Genomic DNA, 17,990 nt, shown 5'->3' on the forward strand with positions numbered 1-17,990 from the left:
CTGCGGGCTCCCCGCCCCCGCCCGTTCCCAGCACGTACCCAGTAGAGGACGTCGGTCCAGCCCTCCATGGTGATGCACTGGAACACGGTCAGCATGGCGAAGGCAAAGTTGTCGAAGTTGGTGATGCCGTGCTTGGGCCCATCCCAGCCCGGCTTGCACACCGTGCCATTCTGGCACTGCCGGCCGTGGCCCGTCTCCAGGGCACAGGGGGAGGGGTCGTCTTCTGCTGGGACATCTCAAATGGCCGGGGGAGAAGAGAAGGAAGCAGGGGGTGGGGGGAGAGGGACGGGCAGAGAAAGAAGAGAGAAGTTAGAGAGCAAAGTGATGGGCGAGGCTGGTGGGACGGCAAACGACCCAGCGGCAACAATGCAGAACAGAGTTACATCAATGCCCCAAACACGAAGTGAACGACACAAGGCACGAGGTATTCATTGTGTGCGGTCATCAACTTAGAAGGTCAGCGCTTTCAGCTACTTGTTGTAAAACTGTTTTTTAACCTCAGTCATTGATCTCAAAGACAGGAGGGCTGTTGGCTGTCAAATGGGCAATGAAAACATAACTACGATGCAACCACTCTGAGTAAAACATCCTGGAACGTGGTAGTGAGTCCTCGTCTTCTTTTTTTGGTGGTTAAGTATCTGTAGAAACTTCCGCTGGAATGCCAGAGTCTGGGCGAGGGCATTGTTGATTGGAAGGTTCTTTCACGTAATTGGCCAGAGATCCCGCCCAGTGATATTTTCTGACTCCACATGGGTCCGTGACATATTACGTGATGCTTTACCAGGGATGCAAGTCACTTTGCAGTGGACGCCTTCTTGATGAAGGAAGGAAAATAAATTCTGACGGTGGGAAAAGTACCCACTGCAGAGCTTTATCCCAGCCTCTAAGCACAAACGCCACTGCGGTATTTTGTGCGTGTTGCGTGCAAACTTGTGGACCGCCCTTTTCTCCAGCATTAGGACCTTTCAGAAGAGAAGACCTGTCTTGACCTCTAATCAGGACAGAGCGGCGTGGGTGACGGGGAGGGCGCTCCCCAGGTGTGGACCGCTCTCGGCTTTTTCAAGAAACAGCATAACATACCCCATGGCCGCAGGCTGTGCTCGGGCCAGGAATAGCTGCTAGGAAGTTAGTGAGTTAAGGTATTTGTCGTGCAGAGATCACTGGTAAATTGAACTAAGACTTGGCTGAGTTAAGAATTTCCATTTTGGTAAAATACTGAGTCCTGGTCCCAGCTGCGGGAGGTAACAATGTGGAATTCACTGAAGTTTGTGAAATTAAGGACATCGTCTTATGCTTGTAGGAAGAAACAGTAGTAAACAGAATGGACCCCGGTTCTAACAAACAGATGACCGCCTCCGACTTCAGTGAAGACGTGCCCTCGAGAGAGAATTTGTTTGTCGCCCCTCGTTTGGGGATTCCAGGCCACCAGGGTCCTCTCTGGCTTCAAACGTACCCAAGCAGTCACGGGGCGAGGACCTCTGTACAGAGACTGTGGGCTCCTGGGCTGTTTCTCAGTTTGTGGCTTCACATCGCAGCTGTTCAGGAGGAAGGCAGCAGAGGAATATTAATCCTTAACCAAGGGGTGACTCTTAGGGAGGGGGACTGAGCTGAGTGGTTGGAGACACATGCTGACTTGTGTCCTCTTGGCTTTTCCCTTTCTCTCTCTCTTTTTTTCTTTTTTAAAATTAATTAATTTTCCCTACATCTTTATTGGAGTATAATTGCTTTACAATGGTGTGTTCGTTTCTGCTTTATAACAAAGTGAATCAGTTATACATATGTTCCCATATCTCTTCCCTCTTGCTTCTTTTTTTTAAAATAAATTAATTTTATTTATATATTTTTGGCTGTGTTGGGTTGTTGTTGCTGTGCGCGGGCTTTCTCTAGTTGCGGCGAGCGGGGGCTACTCTTCGTTGCGGTGCGCGGGCTTCTCATTGCGGTGGCTTCTCTTGTTGTGGAGCACAGGAGCATGGGGTCAGTAGTTGTGGTGCCCGGGCTCAGTAGTTGTGGCACACGGGCTCAGTAGTTGTGGCTCGTGGGCTCTAGAGCGCAGGCTCAGTAGTTGTGGCCCACGGGCTTAGTTGCTCCGCGGCATGTGGGATCTTCCCGGACCAGGGCTCGAACCCGTGTCCCCTGCACTGGCAGGCGGATTCCTAACCAGTGCGCCACCAGGGAAGTCCCTCTCTCTCTTTTCAACAGCTTCACCGAAATATAATTTACATGCCGTACAATTCATCAGCGAACACGGACAGCTCAGTTGTTTTTAGTAAATTTATAGAGTTCTCCAGCCATTGCCACAATGCATTTGGAAACGCTTCCGTCGCCCCAGATTCCCGAGGCCCTTCTCCCATCCAGCCCTGGCAGCCACACCTGCTGTCTGTCTACAGATCTGCCTGCCTAGGAATCTCATATCGACAGAATCACACACGAGGTGGCTTTTTTCACGTAGCATCGTGTTTCGAGATCTGTTCCTTTGCACGGCCGTACACATTGCTGTGCGTTTACCTGCTCGCCCGCTGATGGACAGCTGGCCTGCTTCCAGGCGGGGCCACTGTGAGCAGCTCGGCTTCTGGCTTGTTCCTGGCCCGGTGCTTTCGGTTGTGTGCCTGTGTGATGACCAAGGCGCTCCCTGGTCCCTGAACTGTACGGGGGACAACAGTGTCCCCATCATTTCCTGCTCTGGGGTCTAACCCCCAGGAGGCCTCCATTCACGTAATGGAACTCCAGTCATAGTTTTTTGTGACTTTTGAAATCTTAGGAGATTTGGATGTGAGGTTAAGGAATGGGAGGCTATAAAAGGATGGAACCTGAAGAGTGAATCTCAGACCTAACAATACATAAGAAAGTGGAAAACAAGCACTTAAAAACTGAGAGTAGGTGGACTGGAAAGCCAAGAACCGAACAGGTCCTAAATTCTGCTGGGTCTCACTTGCCTAGTGACCCGCTTTCTAGAATGATGTGTTCAGTCACTGTGACAAAAGTGCTGGGATGATGAAAGATGAGACAGAAGAGAAGGTGAACAAAATAGAGGGAAGCTTGTGTTTCTTCTTCTCCGGCCTTGCCTTCTAGTGCAACAAAGGTGCTGCTAGTCCCTGCACTGTGGCTGCCAGTCTGATAGTTTCCCTGCGCCTCAATTCCTGAACACAGGCAGAAGCGAGGAAAAGGCGAAGGCTGCCAAACGGAGTCCTCAGTGTCCTCAAGGAAGGGAAACGTATTTGAGGGCTTTACAAATGTATGTTGAGAAGAAAACGGCGTCCAGGGGACGTGATCTCGTTAATAAAAGAGAGAGGATGAGGTTCAGAAAGATGGTCTACAGGATCAAGTGCCACTCTGCTATTTTAAATCTGTCTTGAACAACAGTAAAAAGAAGATTTGAGAACAATTAAGGGGCAATAATTATCTGGTAAAAATAGGTATCTATAAAAAGCACTAAAGGGAACACCCAACACATGTGAGCACGCATGAATCAGTGGGTCCCGGCGACATGCACTTGAGGGTGGGGGGAAATTAGCTTGAACGTGAAGACGTGCTGGATTCTCAGCAGAGCCATGAATTCCCAGAGAGGAAAATGGGAACACGACGTTGGAGAAACAGCCAAAGCCATACGGGCTCCCCGTTTTAAAGCAGAAATGAAGAGAGGTGGGGTCATTCTGGAAAGTCCAAATTAAGTTTGTGGTAAAAGAATGGAGGTACAGAGGAGGAGAGAGCTTGGAAGTGCAGTTAATGCCCAACAAGAGCACGAAATCTGGGAGAGCGCCAGCGAGGGCCTCCAGGAAGAAATCACCAAAGACAAAACCAATTACTTTTTTAGGCCCCAACTTTAAGGAGTGAATAGACTGAAAGTGATTTCACTTCTGGGTTTCAGCCAACCAATTCTCTGCCAGTCTCAGGGGTAATTACTGTGCTTGGGAGAGCTATGCAGAGTGACCTGGCTCGGACTGCGACCAAACAGATGGGACGGCCAGAAACAAAAAGGACGGACATATGGTGATGTATCTGTTGAGGAACAAGGGAGGCGCCTTGCAGATGCCTCCGGGATCGGGGGAGATCTCCTCTCCTGAGACCACATCTGCAGGGGCTGGAAGGGGCAGCCTGGAGGCAGAACAAGGGTACACCGGCAGCTCCAGTGCTTTCTGGTATGGATTTGATAGGGAGCATGGCTCAAAATCCAAGGTACCCTAAAATCTACAAGTTCACAAAATAATCCCAAAGTGTAAAAATAATCTGACGTAAATTCCATAAAAAAACCAAGACGAGGACTCACAAGCGCTTTTGCATAATCTAAGTTTGCAGAAAAATAGAGGAATTCACTCCAAAGTCTAAAATTAAAAAAAGACACCCATTCCAAAGGTGATGCAAACGTCTCCAGAACGCGTGGGGAGTGGTTTCAAAGATACGCTCCGGCTGTGCTGAGTGCGTCCGATTCCTGTACACATCCCTCTTTGTCAGCGTTGATCAGTGTGTAGATGGAAGGGGCCCCCATGACACGAGAGGGTCCCTGGACGGCCATCAGACGTGGTTCAGATGCAGGCAGTGAGTGAGCGCCTGAATGCAGGGTGCTGGGCGGAATGGCCTCTGCAGCGTGTCCTGGGCACCCTTCCCGCGGGGCTGACGGGGCTCCTCTCTCGGGAGTGCTCCCCGGGGTCTGCCCTCGGGCACCCTGTCTCCCCGGGCGATGGTGTTTCCACGATGCGGGCCAATTCTCTTCCGAACCTGGTGGGGTGGGGTCGGGGGGAGGTGAACCCATCACATAAATAGCCCGGGCTTTTTCCGGGAGGAATCAGGAGGTGTCTCAGTTGCGTTTCCTGGTCTGCTCACCCTCAGGGATGGACAGTAGCGTGTTCCCAGATTGGCCATCCACTCGGCCAGGCCAGTTCTGCTCTGTCTCTTGAGAGCACGGAGGTCGCGGAAGGTGTCGGCAGGCCTGCGGCAGCCTTTCCTCCAGCCACCCCCGTCTGGCACAGAGGAGTCCCTCACCCTGTCCATCACGCCCACCGTTTTCTGGCTGTTTGAGGCCACTGAAGGCAGGACCACAAAGTCAGAGACTTCCAGGTGGTGCGGGCACAGCCCCCGTAGGATCCTGCCGACCGCGGAAGAGCCACCTTGACTGCTTCCCCGTCGGATGGCAGAGACGGGGTGGTGTGGGAGCAGCTCCCGCTCAGCGAGGACAGACGCGTGGAGGCGCGGCCACTCAGCACAGAGTCTCACCGCATCTCCCCACCACACCTTGGTGCGCAGGTGAGAGCCACCGCACCGCCCATCGCCCGGCTGATGGGGCCTTTCGGACTCGGCATCCTCGCACCGGCCCGAGGAGTCTGGGTCAAACGGGTCGTTGGCCATTTCAATACAACGGCATAAATTTTAGACGTTCTGTGGTGGCTCTGAAGCAGGTCTTAGCACGAGCTCTAAGGAAGGCACACAATTAACACAAGTTTACTGTTTCTGGGCAGCTACAGGTCGAGCCCAACAAAAGGAAGGATCTGAATTAAAGGGGAGAATGTTATTCGTTGCATTATTGGGTATTTCTTTAAGCAAGGCTGGAAATCTTAGAATTTTAACTAAAGTCGAGATCTAATTCCTTCAATTTTAAAACAGTTCCTTTTTTTAACGTGACAGTTTATTTTATATAATATGACCCAAGAAATTCTCCCTACAGTGAAGAAACGGTCTCCTCTTAGACTTGCCATCAAAGAAGTAGAAACAGTTGCGCGAGTCTGTGACTATAGGTTTATAGTTCTGGGTTTCTGTTTTGGCTGTGGCCACATGCAAACACCTGGCCAGTTCGTCCAGGTCACTCAGATCCGGGGATCCATTTGGTTTCCGATCATGATTCATCCACTTCACTGCCTCCCGTGTGGACGCTCTCCCCACTCCCAGGGAGGGGGTCCAGTTTAATCTACTGCCTGGGCTGAGCGGGAGTGTGAAGCCGTGGACGCGAAGGGGAAAGAAGGTCTCGCAATGCTTCAGAGAGATGCTCCCCTCTGTGCCCTAAGGTGCCAGAAACTAGGATGAAAGATCTTGTTGTTTGGAAAAAAGTCACGTAAGTCGAACGTGGCTAACCCCGTGCGGGGGTATTTTTTTTTTAAACAAGTTTTTGTGTTAAACTACTTCGTTTAAAAGCCATGTTGATCTCTGTTTAAATGTTTTCTTAAAGGTCCAGCTGAGACTTCGGTAGCTGAAGACAGCAGTTTGTCGCATGTCGGTCAAGCCCCAAGTCCAGTCCTACCGGCGAGAGCCCAGCGAGTAGCACGGCTCGTTGAATGCGCTGATTTACGGAAGGGACGCAGAGAGAGTGTGTCAGAGAGGACGGGCCGGCGGATGCCCGAGGTACAGACACACCTCCTGGAGGAAAAGGAGTTTTCCTGCTGGCCGTCCTCCCCTCCTGGACTGGGGGCCCCGGACGGGAGGCAGAGACACCCAGACGGACGACCCAGGGCTGTGACGGGAGAGCCAGCAGCTGAGGGCGAGGCCTCCCCCCGAGGGCACTTTGGTGACAAGCTACACGGGGGACAAGGGGGCAGAGACATACAGTCCCCAGGTTAGCTCCGATTCTTAAAATATTCAATGTTGGCTAGGCGCCTCGTTTAAAGAATGCTTAGCAGTGCCGGACAACACTCGTGTTTCGCTATTTTAACACAGACTCATTTTAGTAAAAACAAAAATTAGAACCGAGAGAAAAAAAATACAATCTCTGGCTCTCCTGGCCGTGGAAACGCAGGCGCTCGACGGCAGGGTCCCCCCGCTGGCCGGGGTGGACGGCGCTCCCCTTACCTGCGATGCCCTCCTGGTTGTAGCAGGTCTTGTGCATCTTCCCCATGAAGAGCTCCAGCCCGATGATGGCGTAGATGATAATGACGAAGAGCACGAGCAGGGCGATGTGCAGCAGGGGCACCATGGCCTTGATGATGGAGTTCAGGACCACCTGGAGACCTGCAACGGCAAAGCGGACTCTGCGCCCACCGCTACTGGAACTCAGCCGTCTGCCGTGACCCGCTCCCCGCCGACGGGCCCGCACCCCAGTTGCCGGTAAGGAAACCGAGGCACCAGGTTACTCGGTCAGAGTGACACCCCGGGGGAGCTGGATCCAGGTGGGCCTGACCCCAGACCTCCCCGGGAGCCACCTCCAGACGGAAGGACAGGGAGATGCTGTCCTTCTAAGGGCATTTCAGTTGGGGAAGGTGGAAACAGTCCTAGAGACGGACGGTGGTGACGTTGGCTTCGTGCCGCTGAACTGTGCACTTACAAGCGGTCAAATGGGACATTCTGGCTTGCATCTATTACTACAATAAATTGTTTTTCAAGTACCCAGATCCCTTCAGGGAAAGAAAAGGGTAAATAAGAAACACTCTTTCGCAGTGGGTCCTGTCTGCACACCCCAAGGGTCTGCAGACTTACACCACTGTCTTATGGGGAGAAGGACCCCTCAGTTACAAGCTGAACCATAAATAGCAACCCAGAATGTCGCCTGTTTAAACGAGATGCTGCACATGGTCATCGTAATGGTAGGTACCCTCAAGCCCCCAGGTCTACCCCAGGCCCCAGAAAGCTGTCCGTCAACGGGTGGGCGCTGCCTCCACGCCCCAGGAGGGAAGTGGGGGGGCGTCGGGCTCCCCTCCCCACAGCAGGGGCCTGCCTCAGACACAGCACAGCAGGACCTCCTCCTCCGAGTCACCCCCGCGGGCCACCTTCTGTGTCTCTCACTCACCCAGCAGCCACGGACACCCTTCCACCTCTCCCGCACTGCGAGCGTCACCCCTGCTCACCCACCGCCCTCGGCGCTGGCTAGTGAGGGCTGGGCACCCTGTCCCCAGGCCGCGAGGCAGTCCCCGGGCCTTTGTGACCTGGAGGAGTGGGGTTCACAAGTCCAATTCGGAGAACTCGCCCCAGCCATTAAGCTGAGCCGGGGAGAGGAAACCAAATAAGAGAAAAGCTAGAATAATTTCACCTGTGAATTAATGCGAGGGCCGTGCCGCCTCCCAGTAGAACAAGATGCTTCAGACCCAAATGACTCGGTTAACTAGCAGGTTGTACACACATCTGGTGACGGGTGCGGAGCCACGGAGGAAGCTACAACCCAGCCGCACAGCGACTTTTGGGGTGTCTGCTGGGGCGCTGCTCATGGGGGGAGACGGAGGTCCCCGGATCCGGCTGCCCAGACCACGAGGGGAACGCGACCAGGCCTTCAGTGCCACGTGGCAGAGAATGGGGGGGCACGGGATGGGGAGACCTCCTCCTGCCCTATAAGGCCCTGGGCGTGGGTCCACCCTGTGCCCCCGGCCCTCGCTCTCTGGACTCCTGGTCAAACAGCGTTTCTTTCAGACTCAAACGTGCCATCCTTCGACGCGGGGCCATCGTCGGCGCTGTTCCCTCGGCCTGGAACACGTTTCCGTAATTAACGTTCCCTTCTGCTCTCAGCCCAAGCATCCCTCCTCCGGGGACCCTTCCCCAAGCTCCCAGAGCAGAGACGTCTCCTTTCTTACATGTCTTCTTAGAACCAGTTCCTCTGCTTTGGAGCGTGAGTCTCCCTTTGGCATTACATGTTCATTAAGTGGCTTTCCAACATTTATACCCGGCTCCCACGTCAGGCTGAGTTTTGTGAACGTGGAGACTGTGGGCCCTTCTGGCTGTTTTATCGCTGAGGCAGCTCTGCAAACAGACAGGCGACTTTCCCAGGCCTGCAGGCCGGGCTGCGGAGAGGCCCAGAGGAAGTCGAAGCAGCCCGTGCTTCTGTCCACCACTGGGGGCCGTCAGAGTGGCCGCCGGACGCTCTGCTCCCTGCCATCCCCTGGGGTTGGTGGCCTCACCACGCCCCTGAGCACCAAGGCCCGATCTGGGCCCCCAGGCTCCTTCCTCCCACTGTTACCAAGTCCTGCCAATTTGCTTTTGAAGTGTTTTACACAAGTATAAATACCGTTTACTATGTAAATAATACATGCTCATTACACAGGAGAAATGCTTATTATAGAGAGATTAGAAAACACAGGGGAGCAGGAACAAGAAGAACTCGTCCGTCGTCCCACCGCCCAGAGGGGACCGCTGTGAGCCTCTCAGGGTGTATTTTGGACACTTTGGCCCCTGGGGCCGGCTACTCGGTGAGCTGGTCTCTCTGCCGTCTGGTGTTCGTGCCGCCGTCGGGATGCTCAAGCAGAGAGTGTCACGTCCTTGGCGCGAGTCCTCCTCCGATGCCGTCACCCGCCTCCGCATCCAGCCTGACGGCCCCTGACTCCGGCTCACGCCTCACTCTCCAGCCACAACCGAGCCCCCAGCTTCTTTGGCCACAGGCCTCCTCGCGTCAGCACAGGCTGTTCCCCCAGTGGACGTGTTCCCTGCCTGACGCACGGCCCCGGCCTCGCGTCCTCTCGTCCGTGGCCCACGGCAGGGACTGCGTGCCGGCTGCCCTCAGGAAACCACTCCATTCAAGGATCTTCAGGAGACGCCGAGGTGTGTCGTCGGGAAAAGGCCGACTCGCGGAGCAGGAAGGGCACAGGCACGGAGGGGGCTGTCAACGACCTTCACAGGATTTAACCTGCTGTTCTGGGGAAGAAGAGCTGGCAGAAGTCAGCGTAACTATGGGGATGGAGCCAGGACCAATCAGGAAGATTTAGGTTCAACACAAAGACTGTCCAAGAAACAGACCTAAGGTGGAGCAGGGTGCTCCGAGAGGTAGTGAGCTCCCCGTCCTCAGAGGGATGAGAGCAGCGACTGAATAAGCTCTTGGAGGAGGAGCCTTGGTGGGGATTCAGCCAGTGGGTGAAGGACAGCCTCGGAGCACCGAAGCCCCCAGCCCTCATCGACCTGTAATGAAGACTTATTGGGGCAGGTGGATGACCCCAATTCCCCTAGCACAACCTGGGGAAGTAGGTACTGTCATTAACGGTATTTACGGAGGAGAAGCGCGAGTTCTAGAGAGGTTAAGGGGCCTGCCCATGGCGTCACAGCTGCTGGCAGGGGTGGGCACAGGGCTTGGTGCTGGCCTGACTCCAGGCCCGGGGCTGCACGACTGGGCTAAACGCCTCCCGTGGGCCCTGGCCCGGGGCTCTCGGCCTCCACGATCTGCATCTGTGAAGCAGTGGCACATGATCACGACATCTGCTGGGCAGGCGGGGGGCTCGTCCTGCTGCCAGGGGGCGCCCCGCGGCCTCCGAGGCCCTGGCCGCCATCCTCACTGCCGGCCCGGGTCGGCACCCCAGAGCCCCCCCGCACGTAACTGGCTCTCAAGGCCTGCGTCTCAATGGCTCCTCCTCGGGCGGGCTCACAGCTGCCCCCGAAACATCTCCTTCTGTTCCCATTCCACTCAGAAAACACAGCGACTTCTCTGCACCCAAGTGCTCTCCTCTGACGGGCCGGGGACGGGGTCCCCGCGGGAGCCCTGGGGCCAGGCCAGCCTGGTAGAGCAGCTGCGGGAAGGTGGCCCATGGACACGAGATCACTAAGGGCCACACCCACGGTGAGCCTGTGTTCCGGGCCCTAAATCAGGACGTGAGACCAGACAAACACACGTGGACTTACGGGGACAACAGGACAGGGTATTTCGTGCGAGAACAATGCTGGAAGATGTCGTTCTGGAAATCCGGTCTCTCATTTGCAGTCTGTGCAGGTGACCTCCTCTTAGGGGATGAAACACCCTCCCGCCCGGGAAGCCCGGCTGCCAGGTCTTCCAGGGAGAGGGGGCTCTGGGGAGCGGCTTTGCTAGATGCTGGGATTAGGGAAGGATGGAGAAAAAGCTGAGCTGGCACGCACGGCCTTTCCTCTTCTCCCTCCACGTTGCTGTAAGGCCTGGACCACTGTCTGCATTCCTGCTGTGCTCAACTTGAGAATTCCAAGTTAGGAAAGACTTAGAGGGTCTGTGTACGTAAATCATGGTGTTTTCTCTTAGAAGATCAAGAGGAACCATCAGTTATGGAAAGCACGCCTGGCATCTTCCTTCAACAGTGTTGAGATTGGCCTGGAAACGTTGGCTGCAGGTGGTGCTGGCCCACGACGGATGCATGGCTGAGGGCTCTGGTTTCATCAAGGAGCAGCTCGCCCAGCCCTGCTCTGGTGACGGGTTGCTCCGCTCGAGCCCCAGGAGTAGAACCGAGAAGGAGGGTGGCCATGACTCGATGAGCAGGACCCCGAGAAAAGAGGACAGTGAGACTCGTGGGGCTGAGCGGCGCACGCAGGTGTGTCTGAGGCAGAGCCGGGCTTGCATTCAACTTCCAAGTCACCTGGTGTAAAGGGGGAGGTAACCCCAGATCAGAGGTCTTTGCAGACGTCGTTTGACTTCACTGTTCAGATTCCACGTGGACTTAGAGCTTTTTGGCTGGCGGCTACGAAGGCACATTTCATGTCCCAAGGATTCGGGCTCCACGGTTCCAGCCAAGTGGTAGGAAAGCGTTGAGAAATGACCAAGGAGGCCTGATCGCAGCTCCACAGGGAGTGATACTGAGAATCGCTGAAGGGGGTGAGTCTGGGTTCGGCAGGATGGTGGTGGGTACAAACTTCTCACCGATGGGGGCTAAGCTGGCCAGACAGGAGGAGGACGCTGGGGCCACCGGCCTTGATGCGCGTATTTTCACTTACACACAGTCATCTGTTGAGCTACGCTCCACGGGCCACCTGCTCCCCGGGGTCACGGGCTCCTTCTTGTAAAGGAGGCCAAACATGAATCAAAGAACCTCATAATCGGTACAGAATCTCAAACCACTTGAGTGCTTTCAAGGAAGAGAGAGGGTGTCACGAAGGCCCCCCTGTGGCCGGAGGGCGGAGCAAGGTGTCCTCGGGGCAGTGACACGTGAGCCGGAGGCCGAGGACGAGGTGACGAGGACCTGGCCGGGTGGGCAGCAGGTGGGTCCAGCAGGGGGGCTTGTGCCTCCCCACGGAGAAGGCCGTCTGCCCGGCTGAGCAGGGACACCTGGCCCCCCACCGTCTGTCTGCCTCATGCTTCCCTGGGCTTTGTTCTGTCTCTTAGAAGAAATACCTGGAGGATCTGGGAACCCAGCCGACCGCTTCTGTGTGAATTGTGAGGAAGCCGACGTCACTTTCAGAGAAGACGACTCGGGCAGCACAGAGGAAGGCGCTCCCGACGCCAGCGTCCTCGAGTGTGAGGTGGAGGTGGAGCCCCTCCTGCACCGTCCAGAGAGGAGCCGCAGGGCCCAAACGAGGAGGGTCCTGGCGTCGAGGAGGATGCCGCAGACCCAGGAAGCCCGGATGGACGGGAAGTCCCTGCAGCCTCACACCTGGAAAAGCTCTTCTAAGACGGGACGACCCCGGGCCAGATGCAGCAGCGTTTTCCCACGGAGCTGCAGCCCCACCGGCCCCTCTGCTGTCGGGGAGCCCAGCGCCCCTGCTGCTCTGGGAGGCCTCAGTCATGGGGCTGTCGCCGGAGCCGCGTCACGTCCCTCTTTGTCAGGTGCAGTCGGTAAAGCCCCAGATACAGAAAGCACTCCCGCTCACGGGTGCACGGACCACAGCTCTCTTTACCAAGGTCTGACTCTGCTTTTTCCCGGACACGGCATCGCTGCAAGGGGATCGCTCCCCAAGGGGAGCCCTCGTCTCTCCTTCCAGCAGCAGGAAACGCCCCCCGCAGAGTCCTGCCACCATGTGCCCAGGGGGGCGGCTCAATGGCAACCTTCCCCCTTGATGGCGGGCCGTCGTCACCACGCGGACGGACCGAGCTTGCAGCCTCAGAGGTGCTCACGGCTACCCGCTGGCCGACTCACGCCTTTGCCACTGACATCACTGTTCTCGACAGGCTCAACGCCACCGATTTCTCCCTTCTTTCCAAAACTCTCTCGTCCTTGTCTCCGTGACGCTCTACAATTTCAGCTCTTCCCACTGCACAGCTGGTTTTATGTCTCCCGTCTTCCCTCCCTCCCTCTGGACTTTTACTCTGGGGAATATTACAAAGACGAAAAGGATGCAGTCCCTGCCCAGGAGGGGCATCAGCTAGAGAGGAGGCAAACGTGGAGACAGCTAATCGCAGAAGCGGGTGACAGTGGGCCTAAGAATGAAGCCCAGGACTTCCCTGGTGGCACAGTGGTTAAGAATCCGCCTGCCAATGCAGGGGACACGGGTTCGAGCCCTAGTCCAGGAAGATCCCACACGCTGCGGAGCAGCTAAGCCCGGGCGCCACAGCTACGGAGCTTGTGCTCTGCGGCCCACGAGCCGCAGCTATTGAGCCCACACGCCACAACTAAAGCCCGCGCGCCTAGAGCCTGTGCTCCGCAACAAGAGGAGCCCCACTCGCTGCAATTGGAGAAAGCCCGCACGCAGCAACGAAGACCCAACACAGCCAAAGTTAAAAATAAATAAATTAATTAATTAAAAAAAAAAGAGAATGAAGCCCAAAGAGCCATGGATGCACAGAGGAGGGAGAGGCGGCCTTGACCTGGGAGAGCAGCAGACGGTTCCCTGAGGAGGGGGCGTGTGCGCCATCAGGCGTGAAGCTGCTCTCTGCCCCAGTTTGTCTTCCATCCTCTGTGTCTCTCTCTCTAAACTCCTTCTGTCTAAATTCTCTCTCTCAGGAAATCCATTCACTTCACTCTCTCCTAAAGGCTCAAGTCACCACCATTAGGTGAGTGCGCATTTGCAACTACACAGCCTTTTGCTCTCTCTCTTTTTTTTTGTGGTACGCGGGCCTCTCACTGTTGTGTCCTCTCCCGTTGCGGAGCACAGGCTCCAGATGCGCAGGCTCAGCGGCCATGGCTCACGGGCCCAGCCGCTCCGCGGCACGTGGGATCTTCCCGAACCGGGGCACGAACCCGTGTCCCCTGCATCGGCAGGCGGACTCTCAACCACCGCGCCACCAGGGAAGCCCTGCTCTCTCTTTTGAATTCAAGCCTTGTTACTCCACAAGCTTACTGGGTCTTCCACCGGCTTGTCCTCCCAGCTCATCACACTCCAGAAACATAGCCCTGAACTCGCAGCCTCCCCTTAAAACCACTCCCCACAAGGCCCCACACTTGGCAGTCGCCTGGCTTACTTCCTCAGCAAACGCAGACCGTGCTTCATCCACGGCGCCCGTCATATCTGCCCTCCCAGAGCAGCCACTGCTGTCCTCACTGTCTCCCACCTGGACTGGTGACCGGGCTTCCTGGTTCCAGTTCCCACCCACCCCAACGCATTCTGCAGCCCTGGCCCATTGCTCACCCTAAGATGTCCCTGCTCGGAAACCTGCAGTGGTCCCATCATAAAAGGCAGACTTCAAACCCCCTTCTGCTCGAGCTGAACACAGTAGGTGCTCAAAACTTGTTTGCAGAAAGAATGAAAACAGGTTACAAGAAGCAGGACAGGGGGTTCCAGAAGGAAACAGGCAGCTTCCAGGAGCAGGAAGGAGAGCAATCTGCTGGGGGCGGGGCTTGAGGGGAGCAGCCAGGTGGCCTGCAGGGAAGGTCTGGGGACGTGAAAACCCTGTCATTGACTGAACCCAACTGGAAGGCAGAGGGGAGGCAGCCTTTGATGTAGCCCAGTGGTCAGCCCCGCAGGCCAGAGAGCAGAGTGGAGAAGGTGGAGAGGGGCTACGACAGCAAATGGACAATGTGGGGCAGACAGGACGGTGAGCACAGAGTGGTCCGCTTTCTATGTGCACCATCATCGCTCTAGTAAACCAGGAGCTTCTGAGTTCTGTGAGCCAAGTCCTCTCTTAGGGAGGGTGATCAGATAAACGTCCTCTGATCGTAACTCACTAGCCACCTCTGGGGCCTCATCTTCCATGGTCATGCCTGACTGGAGTGAAGAAATGCATGTTGTATCAGTATGTGTGGTTGTGATCATCATCGTCAGAAACAACAACATCATCATCACCATTAGCACATCATCATCATCACCACCACCACCACCACCATCATCATCATCACCATTAGCATATCATCATCATCACCACCACCACCACCATCATCATCATCACCGTTAGCATATCATCATCATCATCACCACCACCACCATCATCATCATCATCACCATTAGCATATCATCATCATCATCGTCAAAAACAACAACATCATCATCACCATTAGCACATCATCATCATCACCACCACCACCACCATCATCATCATCACCATTAGCATATCATCATCATCATCGTCAAAAACAACAACATCATCATCACCATTAGCATATCATCATCATCACCACCACCACCACCACCATCATCATCATCACCATTAGCATATCATCATCATCATCACCACCACCACCACCATCATCATCATCACCATTAGCATATCATCATCATCATCACCACCACCACCACCATCATCATCATCACCATTAGCATATCATCATCATCACCACCACCACCATCATCATCATCACCATTAGCATATCATCATCATCACCACCACCACCACCACCATCATCATCATCACCATTAGCATATCATCATCATCATCACCACCACCACCACCATCATCATCATCACCATTAGCATATCATCATCATCATCGTCAAAAACAACAACATCATCATCACCATTAGCATATCATCATCATCACCACCACCACCACCACCATCATCATCATCACCATTAGCATATCATCATCATCATCACCACCACCACCACCACCATCATCATCACCATTAGCATATCATCATCATCATCACCACCACCACCACCATCATCATCATCACCATTAGCATATCATCATCATCATCATCACCACCACCACCACCATCATCATCACCATTAGCATATCATCATCATCATCACCACCACCACCACCATCATCATCATCACCATTAGCATATCATCATCATCGTCACCACCACCACCATCATCATCATCATCACCATTAGCATATCATCATCATCATCATCACCACCACCACCATCATCATCATCACCATTAGCATATCATCATCATCACCACCACCACCACCATCATCATCATCACCATTAGCATCACCACCACCATCATCACCATCATCACCATTAGCATATCATCATCATCATCACCAGCACCACCATCATCATCATCATCACCATTAGCATATCATCATCATCATCACCACCACCACCATCATCATCATCACCATTAGCATATCATCATCATCATCACCACCACCACCATCATCATCATCATCACCATTAGCATATCATCATCATCATCACCACCACCACCACCATCATCATCATCACCATTAGCATATCATCATCATCATCACCACCACCACCATCATCATCATCATCACCATTAGCATATCATCATCATCATCACCACCACCACCACCATCATCATCATCACCATTAGCATCACCACCACCATCATCACCAGCATCACTAACATCATCATCTTTAATATCATCACCACCATCACCACCATCATCACCATCATCATCACCACCACCACCATCACCAGCATCACTAACATCATCATCTTTAATATCATCACCGCCATCACCGCCATCACCACCACCATCACCATCATCACCATCACCGCCATCACCACCATCATCACCATCATCATCACCATCACCATCATCAACGTCCTCATCATCACCATCAACGTCAGGTTGAGATGACCAGTTCGTACTGGCTAGATATTGGAGGCATGATGAATCTCACAGATCACGTTTTGTGGCTTCATTTGGCTAATGAAGCAATGGACACTTTTAATGGCCTCACAGTATTAGTGGCTTTCAAGAGAAAACAGGTTTAGAGCTAGGAAGGCAGTGGTTTTCTCTTGGGTTAAGGAGTAAGCTCGTCACAGGGAGGTTCAAGGGTGCCTGATGTAGGGAGAAGAGCCCTGGCCTGGACGGCTCCTACAGTCTCAAGCTTCATTATTTTTTTGCCTGTTCTTATTAAGATGTCCTTATTCATTAGAGCTTTTCATTTATTTTTAATTTAACCTTTCCATCTTAATAAATTTCTGCGTCCCGCAAGTGCTTTGGTGAGCACTACCGGAGGGTTTTGGCCTGGGAAGGGGATGGTGGATACTCTGCTGCCTAATAAATTACCAACTGTAAGAGTAATTAAAATACCAACCTTCATGTTGAATTAATTGTTTGTATTAGCAATTTGAGTTGGAAAGAACTCAAAGGAAAAACATTAAAAAATTCGGATCCAAAGTGAGCAAGCGCGATGGCAGCAGCAGCCCCCACTTCCTGAGGACCCGGCATAAGCGGGGCACCGGGCGAAGTGCTCTACACATCATTTCATTGAATTCTCCAGCTATCTTGATCAAGATCGACGGGCCGAGGCTTGGGTACGACCGATGACTTGTCCAGGAGCTGGAGTTAGGAACCAAGCCAACTGACCCCAAGCCCTCCACCCTCAGCCACCGTCCCAGCAGACACGGCAAATGCGCCGCAGACTCTCTGACCCTGCGCCAGACAGATGCGGTACTGATCACGGCCTCTTCCCTCTGGCCCCGGATGGGGCCTCCCAGTCCTTCTCAGAAGTAAGTCTCTCACAGCGACTCTGAGCCGTGGGAAGCGACTGCATCATGATCTGCCGCCCCGTATGTGCTGCCTCCCCGCTGGTGACAAACTGTCTCTTTCTGCTACAGGAAAGCTAGGATACACCTGCCAATGACGTAGATGCCTGGGTCTGCACTTCTTCTTCTGTCTTAGACATTCTGGGGAAAACAATTGTGAAATATTCATCCAGAAAAGTGTAAAAAATAAAGACGTTACGGTGTATGGTCTATCACAAAACAAAGCCACGTACCCATCACTCAGATCAAGAAACAGAACATCACCCGCTCTCTGAAGCCCCACTCATGCCCCTCCAGGTACTACGCCCCCTACAGCAAGTTAACCACTGCACTGTACTTCAATAAAAGTTAAAATGTAATCCACCACATCAGTAAACAAGATCCCGAGTCTATCAATAGATGTAGGAAGAACCCATCTCATAAATTCAGCCTTTATTCCCCAGTCCTTTACACTCTTTTCTGTATTTTCCGTTCTTTTGATTCCCTGTGCTCTATTCTCAATATCCCCCCGACCTTGCCACAGCTCAATAATTCGGTTTTCAGATGCACAAAATCTTTCAATCAGTTCAGTGCAT

General features: G+C 53.8%; 1 protein-coding gene across 21 annotated transcripts in view; it reads right to left on the reverse strand.

Annotated features, from left to right (window-relative positions):
- CACNA1C (calcium voltage-gated channel subunit alpha1 C) overlaps positions 1–17,990 on the reverse strand; it is a 469,600-nt gene that overhangs the window by 151,002 nt on the left and 300,608 nt on the right. For 20 of the 21 annotated variants that reach the window (XM_067755986.1, XM_067755985.1, XM_067755974.1 and 17 more), the window contains exons 6-7: positions 6,772–6,930; positions 39–235 (exon numbers count right to left, since the gene is read on the reverse strand). In XM_067755986.1, coding sequence (XP_067612087.1) covers positions 39–235; positions 6,772–6,930 — 356 coding nt within the window. The remainder of the gene's footprint in view (positions 1–38; positions 236–6,771; positions 6,931–17,990) is intronic. The other variant, XM_067755977.1, reaches the window with a different exon arrangement.

The sequence above is a fragment of the Pseudorca crassidens genome, chromosome 11 (assembly GCF_039906515.1).
Source record: "Pseudorca crassidens isolate mPseCra1 chromosome 11, mPseCra1.hap1, whole genome shotgun sequence".
Taxonomy (NCBI): domain Eukaryota; kingdom Metazoa; phylum Chordata; class Mammalia; order Artiodactyla; family Delphinidae; genus Pseudorca; species Pseudorca crassidens.